This window comes from Oreochromis niloticus, linkage group LG13 (assembly GCF_001858045.2).
Source record: "Oreochromis niloticus isolate F11D_XX linkage group LG13, O_niloticus_UMD_NMBU, whole genome shotgun sequence".
Lineage (NCBI taxonomy): Eukaryota > Metazoa > Chordata > Actinopteri > Cichliformes > Cichlidae > Oreochromis > Oreochromis niloticus.
Window position 1 is genome coordinate 13,277,743 of NC_031978.2, and position 16,137 is coordinate 13,293,879.

General features: G+C 41.0%; 1 protein-coding gene across 41 annotated transcripts in view; it reads right to left on the bottom strand.

Moving 5' to 3' along the window:
• ank3a (ankyrin 3a) overlaps positions 1-16,137 on the bottom strand; it is a 118,444-nt gene that overhangs the window by 36,038 nt on the left and 66,269 nt on the right. For 27 of the 41 annotated variants that reach the window (XR_003213541.1, XM_025897635.1, XM_019366727.2 and 24 more), the window contains 16 exons: positions 15,587-15,685; positions 15,309-15,407; positions 14,530-14,727; positions 13,963-14,061; positions 13,678-13,776; positions 13,497-13,595; positions 13,202-13,399; positions 11,865-11,963; positions 10,217-10,315; positions 8,209-8,406; positions 7,861-7,959; positions 7,121-7,219; positions 5,332-5,430; positions 5,124-5,219; positions 3,595-3,667; positions 3,401-3,457 (listed from right to left, as the gene is read on the bottom strand). Coding sequence is in view for 40 of the 41 variants with exons in the window: in XM_025897635.1 (XP_025753420.1) it covers positions 3,401-3,457; positions 3,595-3,667; positions 5,124-5,219; positions 5,332-5,430; positions 7,121-7,219; positions 7,861-7,959; positions 8,209-8,406; positions 10,217-10,315; positions 11,865-11,963; positions 13,202-13,399; positions 13,497-13,595; positions 13,678-13,776; positions 13,963-14,061; positions 14,530-14,727; positions 15,309-15,407; positions 15,587-15,685 (1,810 nt within the window). In the remaining variant the exon portion in view is untranslated. The other 14 variants (XM_025897646.1, XM_025897643.1, XM_025897640.1 and 11 more) reach the window with 6 other exon arrangements.

The following is a 16,137-nucleotide window of genomic DNA, read 5'->3' on the forward strand; positions in this document are numbered from 1 at the left end:
GTGAGACTGTAATATTAAAAGAGAAAGAGGCAGCAGCAAAGACACTTTGCGGTATATCTGGAGCTCTCCTGTAAAATCAAACGCAGCTCGTTTCAGAAGACTCAAAGCAGAAGGTTTTATAGCTACCAAAGCCTCAGCACAACAAGCAAAGAATAAGGAGAAAGTGCAGAACCGCACCGCACCTCGATCGGCGGACCGGTGGACGATGACACGCCGGTCAATGAAGCCGCCGGAGCGGCTACAGTGTTTCCCCTTCTCCCTCATGTCCGGCTCTGTCCTGCCTGCAACACTCTGCTCCTTCACCGCAGCCCCTCCCCCTACCTTCAATACTGCCGCACTCCGATCACACACCACCACCAGTGTCAAGCAAGAGGACAAGGGATGCAAGCGTTTCCGGTGTCAGATTTCAAAATAAAACCAGTGGTGGAAGGGTTATAAATGAAATTATCTTTAGTCAAAACTAAAGTAAAAAATAAACCTGTTTACTCTCTATGTTTACACTTCATAAATTACAATTATAATGGTCATCAGCTACTCTTACAAAGAATACTGTGAACATGTTCTCTCAAGTTCAGCAAGGAAATGATAAAAGACGCAAGATTTTCGAAGACATATCGCAATATTTAAATTATATGAAGAAACATTTTAACTCATAAATAATCTCTGTGTATTTAGTATAATTTTAAAGTCTTGTGCACCTTAATTTTAAAACACTAGGACAGAAAAATATCCATAGTAATATCGCTTCCTGTCTGTTTCCAAAGCTCAATAAAAATTAAAGCGAAATATGCATATCTTATGATGTGGATGTAGCATATTATTGAACGCGTAACTATATCTTTTATTGTTGTGGGAGAGCTTCCTGCGTTTCACGGATATTTCTGACTTCACAGACCTGGAAAGGGATCGGCTGCTCGCTGTAAGTGTGGCAGTCCCATTCAAGCTCAGTTATTCCACCACTTACACCCCGACACAGACACAGACACACACACAAACACCCTCCTGTTCTAGCATATATTTTAAAGCATATTCTGGATCCCCCCGCCCAAAAAACAAACAAAAAACAAAGCCTGCCTTTTTCCGTCCCTTTTAAGAAGAAGAAAAAACAAAAACTGTCCACAAATATAAAAAGGATGTTAATTATAGTTCACACAATAAAAACTAAGTAAAAACAGTAAAAACGGAAAAATAATAACCACATGTTATAGTGACAATTTCACATTGGCGCTCAGTAACTCTCACTTTCTTACTTTCCATCTCTCGATCAATCCTCTGTGGCTTAGTAATTGCACCGGCTATTGAAACTTCTTTTAAACCCCCCGAGCGACTTACCTTTGTCCAGCGCAGCCATATCGATTACAGCTCTGTTCGTGTTTCGGCGGTAATTTCTGTTTCTCTAAAACGCCACGAAACGCCCACGGTATAAAACGTACATCCGAAGAAAGTTTAAGACTATCAAGAAGTCCATTCAATGCTTCTGGTGCTGGTGGAAAAAGCTGCCCTCTCGTCACCTCAAACACTTAACTCCACTCCAACCAACTTGCGTGTTTCTTGCCCGTGCGCACATCCCTGCTGCTTTCGTTGCGCAAATAATTTAGATTAGAACCTCTCCAAGTTTTGCGTCTCCTTGTTGCACAAAAAGGACACGAGGCAACATAGAAACAGCCTAAGTCTAAGCCACCTGACATCGATGGCCACACCGGGGTTAAATCTCTTGCAGGCTGCTCAAAAAAAGCTCATCTCATTGGATTTAAAGCGAGAGAGAGAGACTGTGCGTCTCTGGCTCAGCAGCATCCACAACAAACTCTAGTTGAAGAGTGTCAACAGGGGCCGCGGTGGAAGTGTTTACCGCTCTGTGGAGAGCACAGTCAGCTGACAGGTCGTTTGAGCAAATGCCTGGGAACTTCAGCAGACAGTAATGGAGAAAAGAAGAAAACTTTCACTGAGGTTTTTTTCTTCCTCTCTGATGGAAGTCCTAGACGGAGTTTGGCTGTGTGTCAAAGTGGGAGTGGGGCTAAAATAATGACGAAATAACCACATAATTTTGCAATTTTTAATCTCTTGAGCAACATTTCTCTGTCTAGCTCTTCTGCCTCTGTGTTGCACACTGTGACTACAACTTGCACAAGAGTAAGAGAATGCAAGCAAAGCAGCAACTGTTAACTGCAGTAATGAAACTATTTCAGGCCATTGCCATAGGAATTATAGAAATCTATACTATGATGGTAACAGAGAAAATTAAAGATTTGAGTTATTCTCTATAGATTAGTGGCTGTAGTCATGTATAGAAGTCATAAGGCAGGTCACAATAACACACAAGAAAACACACACACACACAAACAACAGCAACCACAGGGAGCTGTTAGAGTCACTCCAACCTGCAGCTTAATAGGATTGGCTTCCCTTATGTAGGATTTAAACCAGTTGAAGAAACTCTTCACTTACTCCTGCTACTTCTTTAACACACACCTACATAGAGCAAAACAACAGCATCCTATAGAAAATGAAGGAGTGCAGGCCTGAATACAACTGCTGTCTGAAGCCAGTCTGGTGGTGCTATTGGGCAAAGTGATTATCAAGGCCACAGAAGTACAACGCTGATGAAATACATGCATGGTTTAAACCATTTATGTGGGGGACATTAAGTCATGGGCACTATATTTCCTATGTGAGGATCTTCAGAACAAACTCATCTCCTAAAACCCGATATGTGTGTATACTTGTTGAGTCTAGCTGTATCGCCTCACACAGAAACTCCACACCCCTTGACCAGCATCCCCCGAGCAACAGCCCGTGAACAAGCTCATCAATTTTGCAAGAATCCTGGCTGTGTAGTTCCAAAACAAAGGACAGAGGACTGAGTCGGGCGGTCCTCTGTATCATAAACTTGGCAGAACATCAGCCTGCAGTTCTGAAGCAGCTACTCTGCTGCTAACTATGAAACTTGAATTTTACATACATTGAAAAATGATTTGATACAATGTATGCCGGCCTCTTCATATTCCAACTCTGAATTTTGATGTGTGTCACATTGATTTTGCGTTCATTTTTTCACAGCTACACAATTTTGTGTCAAATAAAATGGCTACAGCTGAGACTTTATTCTTTGTCTGCATGATTAAAGACTAAGGAAAGAAAATAAAAACAATAAAACAGTATATATGCACCACCCATGGAGCCTTAACAACATAATAACTAAAGTATAACCACAGCATTTAGTTTGAGTGGACAGTGTGCACTCTGGTGAATGAGTAAGTTCCACTGAAAACGTTCCCATTACCATGAATAGCAAAGCAGAACAGCAGTACAGCAAAGGCGACACTGTTAGTTCTAGGCAAGGCAGCTCTGTTGTATTAAAGGAAAAGAAGCAAAAAATAGAAGAGAGGATTCAAACCGATACCTTCGTCAACATCTGACAAAGACTCCTCACTGAGAGTTTCTGGCACATTGGCCTGGACTGTGTTTTGGATACACATACAGTGAAACATGCACGTTAATGAGAATGACATCACATAGCACACAGTATATGGGAATTATGTACTTTCATTGATTTCAGGGCTCAGTGATGAGATTCAAAAACAGTTTTTTACATACCTTCATCATCTGACATATCGAGGAATTCATTCATGGTCTCAGGGACATTGATTTTATGCTTTTCGGATGCACTCTGGAAATTCAAAAAATACATATATTATAAATTCCTCACCTGTTTTTTTAAGCAGTTACAAATGGATTTTTTTGTATTATGATATGTCACATAATCACTTGACATCACTGCCTTTCACATTGCTACATATTAAAAGAAAGTACTGATAGTGACATTGTTGTTGATATTTTGAAAGTCAGTTTATGGGTGACAGCAAAGGGAACATAAGAAAAGACTATCTTGATTATTGCCCACTCTTTAAATATTTTATTAGCTGAAGCTCAGATAAATATAGTCAGCTGGTGTCAACTTCAGGATATAAGTTGCAAATAAAGTGAAAGCTTCACATATATTTCCTTATTTGGGCCTTAGACTGGGCTCCAGGCCCTGTCATAGCAAGAAGTAGTCATACTGTATTTCTGAAGGCCATTTTAACCCAGATAAGCGATCAGCAAATGTTCCACAGGCTGCAGATGTAGGCTTGAGAGCAACATAAAACAACAGCAGAGGTCTGTGTACAGTGAATAATAGATCAGTCACACTGAGGTGTGAGGAGATGACCTTGATCTTTTATTCACACTCCTGTGGTTTGAAGCATTTATGACTAATACACTTTCCTGCTGATTGTGCTGGATCCTCAGTGCCCCCTTTTCCTGGCTCTTTCACGCTTGTCACTTCTTCATCACTGCCTGTCTTTCTGTACCTCACTCATCTGCTCATCAGGGTCAGATCGCTGTTAGTAACGTTGGCTGTACGAGGGGAATCCTTAAGCTCCAATCTGAGCCGTCCCTTTCTCTTAAGCAGGACAACTTCACACATGTGACACAGCGTGACAGACTGACTTGCAAGCTCATTTGCAGTATTCACACCTTAACTCCACTTACAGTGTGCTGCTGGCTGTCTGGCCACAGTTTATTTTTGGCAATGAGCTTGCTGCTCGGTAAGAAAACTCTAGTAGCTTCACAGACAAATACAAAACATTATTTCTAATGTTCACTTTTAAGCAAACAACAACCTTCCTAATCAAACAAACAACCAAAGTGATACTATTTCTAATGCACTGTACAACTTTCAGTTCCGATATTCTTGTTTCTCCTAATGTCAGAGCCCAAAAAGCATTGCAATCAACTCTGAAATCTTACATATCAGAAAATCCTTTAATGCACCAACAATTAAAACCAGAAACTGCATGAAAATGTAAAGTATCTCAGAGTGACAAAGCTGATTTCCACATAGTTAATACATAGCTGAATTATCAATAAAAATCACACAGTCTGACACACACCCCAAAAAAGAAAACATACATTAAAAACTTTTCAATAAGAAGCACAATCTTTGCCCAGCTGTCAAGTTCCACAAAATATCCATCAGTTGACGTATGATGTAATTGTATGTCTTAAGATTGTATGTCTTAACACATGTGTGTTGTATGTCTTAAAGCATGTGAGATGGCGTTGACCAGAAGTCAATGTCTTACCATAGTGGCCAAGTTTTCATCAGTCACAGGCCTCAGAGTGTCAACCACAGAGATGTAACCAAGACGGCGGGCAATGGATAGGGCAGTGTTCCCATTCTTACCAGTGACAAAGACACACAGAGGAAGTTACACACAGAAAGGAAAAAAAGCATTCAGTATTTCATCAAACATAAGCTCTGCTATCCAGCCTGTGTGTTTGTGTACTAACCACAGTGAGTTCGTTGGCCGAGGCCCCGTTCTGAAGCAGCAGGTTGATGATGTGGGTGTGGCCCTGCTGAGCAGCTTGGTGTAGAGGAGTGTACCCATTCTAAACACAGCCACACAAACACAATCAGTTTGTCCAGGAAAGATGCAAATACACTGCAGGATTGTAGGAAGGTCTTCAGCAATACAGTGATACAAGGCTATACAGGGAGTGCAGAATTATTAGGCAAATGAGTATTTTGTCCACATCATCCTCTTCATGCATGTTGTCTCACTCCAAGCTGTATAGGCTCGAAAGCCTACTACCAATTAAGCATATTAGGTGATGTGCATCTCTGTAATGAGAAAGGGTGTGGTCTAATGACATCAACACCCTATATCAGGCGTGCATAATTATTAGGCAACTTCCTTTCCTTTGGCAAAGTGGGTCAAAAGAAGGACTTGACAGGCTCAGAAAAGTCAAAAATAGTGAGATATCTTGCAGAGGGATGCAGCAGTCTTAAAATTGCAAAGCTTCTGAAGCGTGATCATCGAACAATCAAGCGTTTCATTCAAAATAGTCAACAGGGTCGCAAGAAGCGTGTGGAAAAACCAAGGCGCAAAATAACTGCCCATGAACTGAGAAAAGTCAAGCGTGCAGCTGCCAAGATGCCACTTGCCACCAGTTTGGCCATATTTCAGAGCTGCAACATCACTGGAGTGCCCAAAAGCACAAGGTGTGCAATACTCAGAGACATGGCCAAGGTAAGAAAGGCTGAAAGACGACCACCACTGAACAAGACACACAAGCTGAAACGTCAAGACTGGGCCAAGAAATATCTCAAGACTGATTTTTCTAAGGTTTTATGGACTGATGAAATGAGAGTGAGTCTTGATGGGCCAGATGGATGGGCCCGTGGCTGGATTGGTAAAGGGCAGAGAGCTCCAGTCCGACTCAGACGCCAGCAAGGTGGAGGTGGAGTACTGGTTTGGGCTGGTATCATCAAAGATGAGCTTGTGGGGCCTTTTCGGGTTGAGGATGGAGTCAAGCTCAACTCCCAGTCCTACTGCCAGTTTCTGGAAGACACCTTCTTCAAGCAGTGGTACAGGAAGAAGTCTGCATCCTTCAAGAAAAACATGATTTTCATGCAGGACAATGCTCCATCACACGCGTCCAAGTACTCCACAGCGTGGCTGGCAAGAAAGGGTATAAAAGAAGAAAAACTAATGACATGGCCTCCTTGTTCACCTGATCTGAACCCCATTGAGAACCTGTGGTCCATCATCAAATGTGAGATTTACAAGGAGGGAAAACAGTACACCTCTCTGAACAGTGTCTGGGAGGCTGTGGTTGCTGCTGCACGCAATGTTGATGGTGAACAGATCAAAACACTGACAGAATCCATGGATGGCAGGCTTTTGAGTGTCCTTGCAAAGAAAGGTGGCTATATTGGTCGCTGATTTGTTTTTGTTTTGTTTTTGAATGTCAGAAATGTATATTTGTGAATGTGGAGATGTTATATTGGTTTCACTGGTAAAAATAAATAATTGAAATGGGTACATATTTGTTTTTTGTTAAGTTGCCTAATAATTATGCACAGTAATAGTCACCTGCACACACAGATATCCCCCTAAAATAGCTAAAACTAAAAACAAACTAAAAACTACTTCCAAAAACATTCAGCTTTGATATTAATGAGTTTTTTGGGTTCATTGAGAACATGGTTGTTGTTCAATAATAAAATTATTCCTCAAATATACAACTTGCCTAATAATTCTGCACTCCCTGTATGTGTGTGATTCTGTGTGTCTACCTTGGTTTTGCCATTGACTCTGGCATGGTTGTGCAGCAGGAAGTTTGCCATCTTTGCATTTCCATAGTGGCAAGCTACATGCAGCGGAGTGTAACCCATCTGGAATGACAAATGATGGCGGAAGAGGCACAGACAATTCAATTAAAAGAGGACGGAAAATTACTCACATGTGCCAACTGCAGACTATAATTTGTTACATCACAGTTTACTAGAGATCTGGCCTGCAGTTTGGAAAGTTTATATTTTAAGTGTAAAATTTACCAGGCAAATATATAAATCCTCTCACATAATGTGATTTCTCTAAATCATAACTTTAAACTGCATCATATTTCATCTCCTCTATGAATTATGTATTTGTGTATAATGGAGATCAGTGTGTGAATAACCTCTTTGCTGTAAACAACTGTCCTGTCAGCACAAACACACCACAAATAACCTTGTGTTAGCCCAACCTTTAGCTACTGCAGCTCTTAGTGAACGTGGTTATGTGCATGAATGTGTTTGCTGCATCCATAACAACATGATCACCTTCTACTCAGGTAACAATCCTTTATTTATGCAGCACCTGAGATGTCTGCAGACAAGTGAGTGTATGAGTGTGTTGAGCTAAAGAGGAAAATCAGGATAAGCACATACAACAAATTAACTGATGGAAGTTAAAAAAGTATAAATATGCAGCAAACCTGCCTCCTCGTGTATTTACAGTTTTCTGTGCATGTGTGCTACTGAGAAAGCTGTACCTTTGTTTGTGGGTTGACATCAGCCCCGTGATTGAGAAGGACTTCAGCAACATTGACCTTGTCCTCCTGCGCTGCTAAGTGGAGTGGCGTTAGTCCGCTCTGTATATGAAAAAAGGAGAAGCAAAAAACATGCAAATCCACAATTGCATTTATTAGGGTGGTGTGCAGAAGATGAATGAAAAGTAGGGTGTTTTTCAGAAAACGTGCTTGAGAAGTCTTATGTCTTATGGCAAAAATCAGGACAAGTGTCTACTGAGTAAAAAGGATTGTGGGCTGTATACATGTGTAATCTTAATTACATTTGTAGTAGTTCCTGTATAAATACTATAGCTATGTGAGAGATTCTACCTTGTTGCACACGTTGACATTAGCATTCTTGGTCAGCAGCAGTGACACAAGATCCACGTTGCCTTCCTGTGCTGCAAGGTGAATTGGGCTGATGCCTTGCCGCGTCACTGCATTGGTGTCTGCACCGTACTCCAGCAGTGTGGTCCCAATTTCCATTTGGTTCTTCTTGGCAGCGATATGAAGGGGCATGTAGCCGTTCTAAGGTCCCAAAGAGAGGTGGAGAGGTTAGGAGGCTGGACTGAGCTCTTCTATGGTTGTAATGGCTGTTACATCATTATATCTATTCTAGTGTAACAGAGAAGTTGCTAATTGAAGTAAGAGTCAATGTTGCATAATGCAGTTTTCATCTATAATGCACTGCAGTCCATTCTCAATCGAAATGGAATTAATCTCATACATTATAGATTAAACTATGGGCAGGGCTGAAGAATGTGTCTAAAAGTAATTTTCATTTTATCTACAAAACAGATATGATGAATGCAAATAAATCACTTATTCAACTCCTAAAGATCTATTAAATGAAAATGAGGATGCAGCTTTGACTAAAAATGTTGTAATTTTGCATCAGGACATATAATCCAGTTTGTCATGAAAGCAAATTTATAGCACAAGGGTCTTTCAATTTATTGACCGTCATGAGGCTAGTGTGGCCAGCATGAAGTGTCACAGGTACAACTGATGGGAAAACCTCAGACAGAAGGTTTACCTCAGCTGTTACACACATTCACAACAGTGAAAGCGCTAGAGACAAAGTGTACAAACAGGAGTGCAACTTAAAAGTGAACAGTCACCACCCTGGCTTCCTCCTTTTTGCTACTGTGGAGGAGAGGACCTGAGAGAAAACATTACACAGTAGCAGGAGGGCTACATTCAAACCTCTGGGTAGCCTTGAGGTCTGCAAGGGAGAAGGTAATTCAAGCTCAAATGAGAGTGAGTAAAAGGATAAGGTGAGTCTGGAAGAGGGAAGAGCCTCTATTTACAGAGGCTAACTTGGCTTCCTTCTTTGATTTAATTTACTACACTGTGTAAAGCAAGACTTATACTTCAAGTCAACATCCATTTTTTCCTATCTCCATCACTAAGTAGAAAAACATTACACACAGAGCACAGATTATGGTACTGCAGGGAACTATTGCAGCTATAGTTCCCTACTCGTGTCTCTGTGTTAGCGCCTCTATACAACTCCTCTTGTACACACTGATTGATTTGTTTCCAAAAGCACTTAAATTAGATCAAGCACACTAACTTTAGAACCCAGCCAAATGAAAAACAATTTGAGAAAGAAAGAGAGAAAGGAAGAAGGCAGGACAGAATGAGTGTGGGAAGGCGACAAGAAAGGCAAAGGAATAAATTTAGACAGACGCAGATTAAGGGAGAGAAAGAGAGCTAGGATGGACCAAAGTGGCTTTACAAGCTTTGGTCTCCTTTTGTGGCATGTCACTTGACAGTCCAGGCAAAACAGGCATTTCCTGCCACATTTTTGGTTGGTTCTGGCTTTCTGCTCACACTCGTTCTGCGGTTTCGACAGACTCTCAAAGCCTGGCAGGAGACAAACCATGACTTGACCGCTTATGTTTGTCTGTGTAACTTAACAGCTTTTTTTAGGTTTTTATTGGGAACACATCATTTTGTCAACTCTTGAACAGACAAAAATAGGACAAGTTAGTGGTCTGGCACTATTACTGACTCTGGAGTAATTACATTTCTTGTTTTTAGGAGAAACACAGTATATTGCTTGCAATATGTAGCAAACCAGCAACCCAAATCTGCTGACAGCATGACCTCATTTCAGGCTGGTCAGGTGGTTTGTAAGACTTGACTGAGCACAAAATAAAGCCCACACTGTCGCTGATGAACGATGAAATGGGTGGAGGAAATGGGCGAGCATTAGATTCACATTCACACAGGTGAATATTACACATAAATCATTATTAATGGGATGTTACGTAAGTGATAAGCCAGGTGAGTTCCTCTTAACACGTGTGTTCATATGAGTTTGTGTGGATACCTTGGCGGCAGCGTGTGGGGAAGCTCCCTGATCCAGCAGCAGCAGCGCCACTCTCTGATTATCGTAGTGAGCAGCTACATGCAGAGGAGTTAGCCCACTCTAAAACACCAACACACACACACGTACAAATGGAGAGACACATCCACACACACACAGGAACACAAACACACAGGCATGCAACACAACACCGGATTAGAAGATCACCAACCACACCCAAGCACAGACACGCTGATAAGTAAAATGAAAGAGCCAAATTAAAACTGTGTTAAGAAATGGTTGGAGATGGACATCGAACCGATGAAAGATACAAAGTATAGGAGACGGTTAGAGCTCTAACTTCATGCCAAAAAACCAAGAAGACGCTAGAGAAAGATGGCATTATTAGGAAACTGAGTGACAGAATTTTCCTGCTGGCCTGCTGATAGATTTCAATGTATCTTCAAAATGTTGACTTTGCAGCACATCCCTACAACGGCTACAGTTTTTCATTTGGAATTCAATAGCTATGTCAAAACATGCTAAAGTCATCTCAAGTGTGCAAAAGCACCAAAATTGAAGATACACACTTATCACTGGCCAGCAAAGATGTGACTAAAGCATTATTTTTATAGCAGCAGAAGAAGGATTAGTATTAGTTTACCAACAGCAGAAGCAGCAAGGTCTAGTTATTATTTTAATTGAAATGTTTAGGGTTTATGCTTACAACATAAAAAACGTGATCATAAAACTGAATCTAATATTTTTTTAACCAAAAGCACGTGCTTATCTGCCACTAGTTGTTCAAATTATATATTTTGAGACAAGATTTCCCAGCGTATCCATCGACACAAGTGGGAGATTAATAATATGGAGTACCTTATAATCTTAGGCTCTAAAAGTGTTTTACAATATTTTTTCATCAAAATGCACACAGAGAGAAATCAAACAGGGCGGCATGTCACTGAACTAAAATCTGGGAGATGCTGTGACATACTCATTATTTCTTCCAAAATATGAAAAAAACATATAATATCTTAAAGTCTTTATTTTCACCTTGACAGAATTATAATAATAACGACCTGATTTTCTTCTTTGTGTATCTGACACTGAGGCAGATTTTAGTGTGACACCACCAGACACTGTGGAAGTTTCATTATCATATCTGACAGTCTTTATGTTAAACGCTTTCAGATGGTGGCAAAGACGCACATACGACTAGTGCCAGCAGGCCTCAGCTATTTAAGTCTCTATCAGTGGAATAAAAGAAATCTGCTTACAAGGTTTTTGCAACAGGACAAGCATCTGTTTGATGTGTCGCACTGTGATCAGACCTCAGCTTGCCACTCCACCACACTACTACCTCCCAGCATCTCTGAGTCCAGCTGCAGCTCAGAAAACACAACACAGCCCTGCTGACTATCTTAGAGACGAGGGCATGCAACTGCAAGACTTGATCGCAATAACTGCTTCATGTACTTGAAGCTACCAATAATCCCGCTGGCAGAAACTCTGAGAGGACTTCTTGTTGAAATGAGGAATTTCAAGTTTATACTGCACTTTTGCTGTCTGTCATTTCCTTGCTGAACCTGCCTGCTCGTTTTAAACAGGTCATCTTTTTCTGTTTCTTAAATTTATGCTCAGAAACTCTCCGCCTTTTCAGACATCTCACCTTTCCAGCAGCATCAGGTGCAGCTCCCTTCTGTAGGAGCAAACTGGCTACCTCCATCTTGCCATACTTTGCTGCCACATGGAGGGGACTGAATCCTTTCTGTTGGGCCAAAAAAAGGAGAGTAGGGAGTACTGAGGGTATTTAAACAGGAAGTGAATATTTGCATTATTTTAGGTCCCACTTGGCTGGTGTGGGATCGAGCTTTTCCCTAAGCAGCTTAGTTTCTCACTGTGTCTTTCAGTGATCAAGTAAAAAATATGTTACTGCTGCTGAAAATAAAACAGCAGCAGCAAAGATTTCGTGTTATTCAGATGGAACAAAACAGAAAGTTTGGTCTTAAGAGCAACATCTCTTTCCTTCATAAGACACAGGACACCTAACATTACTGTCAAAATAGGGTAAAAAGTTCAATATTGTGAAAACATTTTCAATAAAGTTATATTTTAGCCATATTAAAATTAGGATGGATTCACTTTATCAGCAACACTCATATGCAAAATAACTTACAAATGAGTGTGAATGTGTATGAGTAATTTTCTCTTAGCATATAACACAAAAAAACATAGGGGTTTATTACACTGAGAAAGTAAGGCAAAGGTCTTTATTATCTCTTGAGGCAAATGCATGCCTGTTACACGTTTTGCTGTGATACTGGGTTTGATTTGCCAGTGTGATCACTTGGCTTCCTTCCTGTGTGTATGCAAAGATATTTAAAGACATTAGATCATATTTTCCAGAAGAATGTGGGACTCCACAAATTCCCATTTTCTCTGAAACACTTGACCTCATTTGTGTGACAGTCAGTAATCGTACCAGTTTTAAAATTTTTATTCATTTAATCTGGTTTATAAACACCTAAAAGGGGTCAATTAATCTGCTCCATGGCACAAATTTTCTGTTTCCACACAGATATGATATCATTTGCTTGAAAAGCCGACTAAGGTGAAGTCCCAAAAGATGCTATATGTGTGTGTGTGAGGAAGTAAGAGCCCACCATGGGGTTTACCGTTCATTAATCTGCTCTGCTAACAGAAGTCACCTTCAAAGACAGTCCACAGAAACATATCACACTCACATCTTCCACATCCATTTTATACTTCGAGCAATGCACTTGCATGCAGTTAGTCAGATCTGTGTGTCAGTTTAGTCAGTTTAGTATGCTTAGACTATGAATTCTTTTGCTGGGAAAAGAACATATTTCGGCATTTATTTCATATGACAAGACAAGAACCTCGGAGCCCACTCGAAACAGAAAACGATGCCCACTAGTGGAGATACTGGAAAATGGGGACATTATCTACATTGCAATTTAATGCTTAATCTTCCACAAGACATACCTTTGTTGCAGATGAGAGGGAGGCACCATTGTCCAGGAGCATGGCAGCAACATCATGGTGTCCCTCGCGGGCAGCCAGGTGAAGGGGGGTGTAGCCTGAGGTGGTGGCAGCATTGGCAGACGCACCGCAATGCAGCAGCTGCTGGACAATGTCGACCTTCCCCAGCCGACTGGATATGTGCAGCGCTGTCTGGTCATCCTGCAAAGAGAGGGGAAGTGACTTTTTGGCCCAGTTCTGTATCCCTTTTTGTTTTCTCCTTGACACAGTGATTGATAATGATGCTCTGTGTTCTAACCTTGGACTTGGTCTCCACCTTGGCTCCGTTCTTTAGCAGGTATCGGACTACGTCTGCCTGGCCTGCCCTGGCTGCCATGTGGAGAGCTGTCTCTCCTCGCTGGAAGATACAAAGGTTATTGGCAAAAGGGAGATTTTCTAATCTGTTTCTACATGTAGTGCATTAAAATTAGTCTACTTACCACATTGGTGGTGTTGGGCGATGCTCCGTGGTGCGTCAGCGCATGGACAATGTTTTCATGGCCCATAAAGGCTGCCACATGAATGGGCGTCAAGCCGGACTGCAGATAACAGATACGATGATCAACATGAAATATTAAAACACTAAAGACCAAATCAGCAACCAAGTTTTACCCTGAACATCAAAACCAAACAACAATAACATCAATTCCAAGTAATTATTATGTATTAAATGGTACAGCTCAGAAAGGTTAGAAGAGTAAAGGTGTTCCAGTCTGCTCTATTACCTCTGTGACAGCCTGGATAGACGCTCCATGTTTAAGCAACAGCTCCATCACCTTGACTCTGTTCTTCTTGCAGGCGATATGAAGCGGAGTGAAACCATTCTGCATGAAGAGAAAGTGTAAAGCTAAGGCTGGTATTCCAGTACGATCGCTGAGAAACTCCCCACAGCCTCTAAACATGTGCAAATGTGTGAATGCTGAGCTGTGCCAGGATGTAAATGTGTGGTAAAGACGATGGTAGTTGTAAAGAAAATGTAAATATGAGGAATAAACCTGTTTTCAGTCCTGTTTTAAACATTCATATCAGCACATATCTATTTAATTCACACAAAAATAGTCTATATCATTAAAAAACAACAACAACAACAACAACAAAAAACCCAACATGGACAAAACTATCAGAAAATAGACAGACACAGTAAAACTTTATATTATAGTGCTAAGTCTTCTGCACTGTAAAGCTACACAAACCAAACCATTGATTTTTTCTATGAGTATAATATTAATCATAAAAGCAAAAGATCATGTGACTTTTCTATTTTGCACCCCCTTGTACGGCTTTATCCCTACCAGAGCCTTGGCATTTGGGTTGGCCTTCTTGTCAACAATGAGCTTGGCCACCTTGTAGTGACCACAGTGGGCAGCAACGTGCAGCGCCGTAAGGTAGTCATTGGTGACGTCATCCACGGGCACGTCGTGCTGGAGCAGGAGCTGGACGCAGTTCAGGTGGTCCCCCTGAGTGGCCATGTGGAGAGGCGATAGGCCGTTCTATAGAGGGCCGAGACAGGGAAAGAAAGAGAGAAAAGGGGAGAGAAAGAGAGAGCCAGACAAAGAAAGAGAGCGACAAACACACACGCAGACGGACACATAGACAGATGGACAGACAGACACAGTAAGTTAGGACGTGGCCATGCGCTGCACAGAAAGACTGTGAAGGAAGTTGCTGAGAAGGTTACAGAAGCATTGTTATAACGAGGCCATTACAACAATGTCTATTTTGTTACACTGGTCGTCCTGCGCGGTCAAACTGTAGGGCTGCGAAGGCAGCGGAGACAGGCTGTTCTGGAGAGGTCGCACAGATGTTATGGAGACAATGCGACAACACTACAGCAACAACAACAGACCTGCTATCTGAGTGGATGACAATTTTTTTTAAATAGCTCCGAGTGGTTAGGAGAGCTGATTTTGAAAATAAAGGTATTCCAGTGTTATTACATCGTGTATAGTGATCTATTCTTGTCTGTTATATTTTTAACTTGATGAAAAAGATGTCATGTGTTTGTGAACTTTCTTTTCTTCCCTATTCTGAGCTTAGCAGCATCTCCTGAATTGATCATCCTAGTAACTACCTTGGTCTTGGACAGTATAGGAGCTCCTCTGTCCAGAAGAATTTCTACCACCTGCTCGTGTCCGCTCCGTGCCCCACAGTGAAGAGGTGTCAGACCGTCCTTAAAAGAACAAAATAACAAAACGAAACACTTTCTTTAACTTTTATTTTACTGTAAAATCATTTCGATAAACTTCAGTTTGTGCAAAATCAAATACTGCCACAGACAAAAACGTCTGTATGTCTAAAAAACATTTAATTCAGCCTCAAGTGCCTTTTTAATTGAGAAAAAAGTCTTACCTTGGTCTTTGCATCAATTTTGGCCCCTCTGTCCAGCAGCAACTTCACCATATTGCTGTTGCCCCTTTTTGCGGCCACATGAAGCGGTGTGATGTCATTCTAAGTGAAAAAGTGGAAAACTCTTAGACGGTTCTGCTCTCACATTATGCATTTAAACATATCTAGAATGAGACAGAATTAATTCATTAGAAACTCAACACGAAATTGACTAGTCTGTAATAGACGGTAATGCTTCGTTGCTATCAAGCAAACAGCTGTAAGCCAGCTCCATTGTTTAACCCATCCAACACTGCTGGTGGATAATTTTCTGGACCTTACCTATAATCAGTCTAAACATAAACACTGCTTCACACACTAGCTGATTCAATTAATGGCCACTGATCACTCTGATTAGTAAACATCTAATATGGAAACCCATTTTCTAAGACAACATCTCTGAGATTACTGTGTAAATGTCACATAAAATCTCTTCCAGGTCTTTATATTTAATCATATCTCAAAAAATATAAATTCAGTCTGAGAATAACATAACAGATACATATATAACAAAA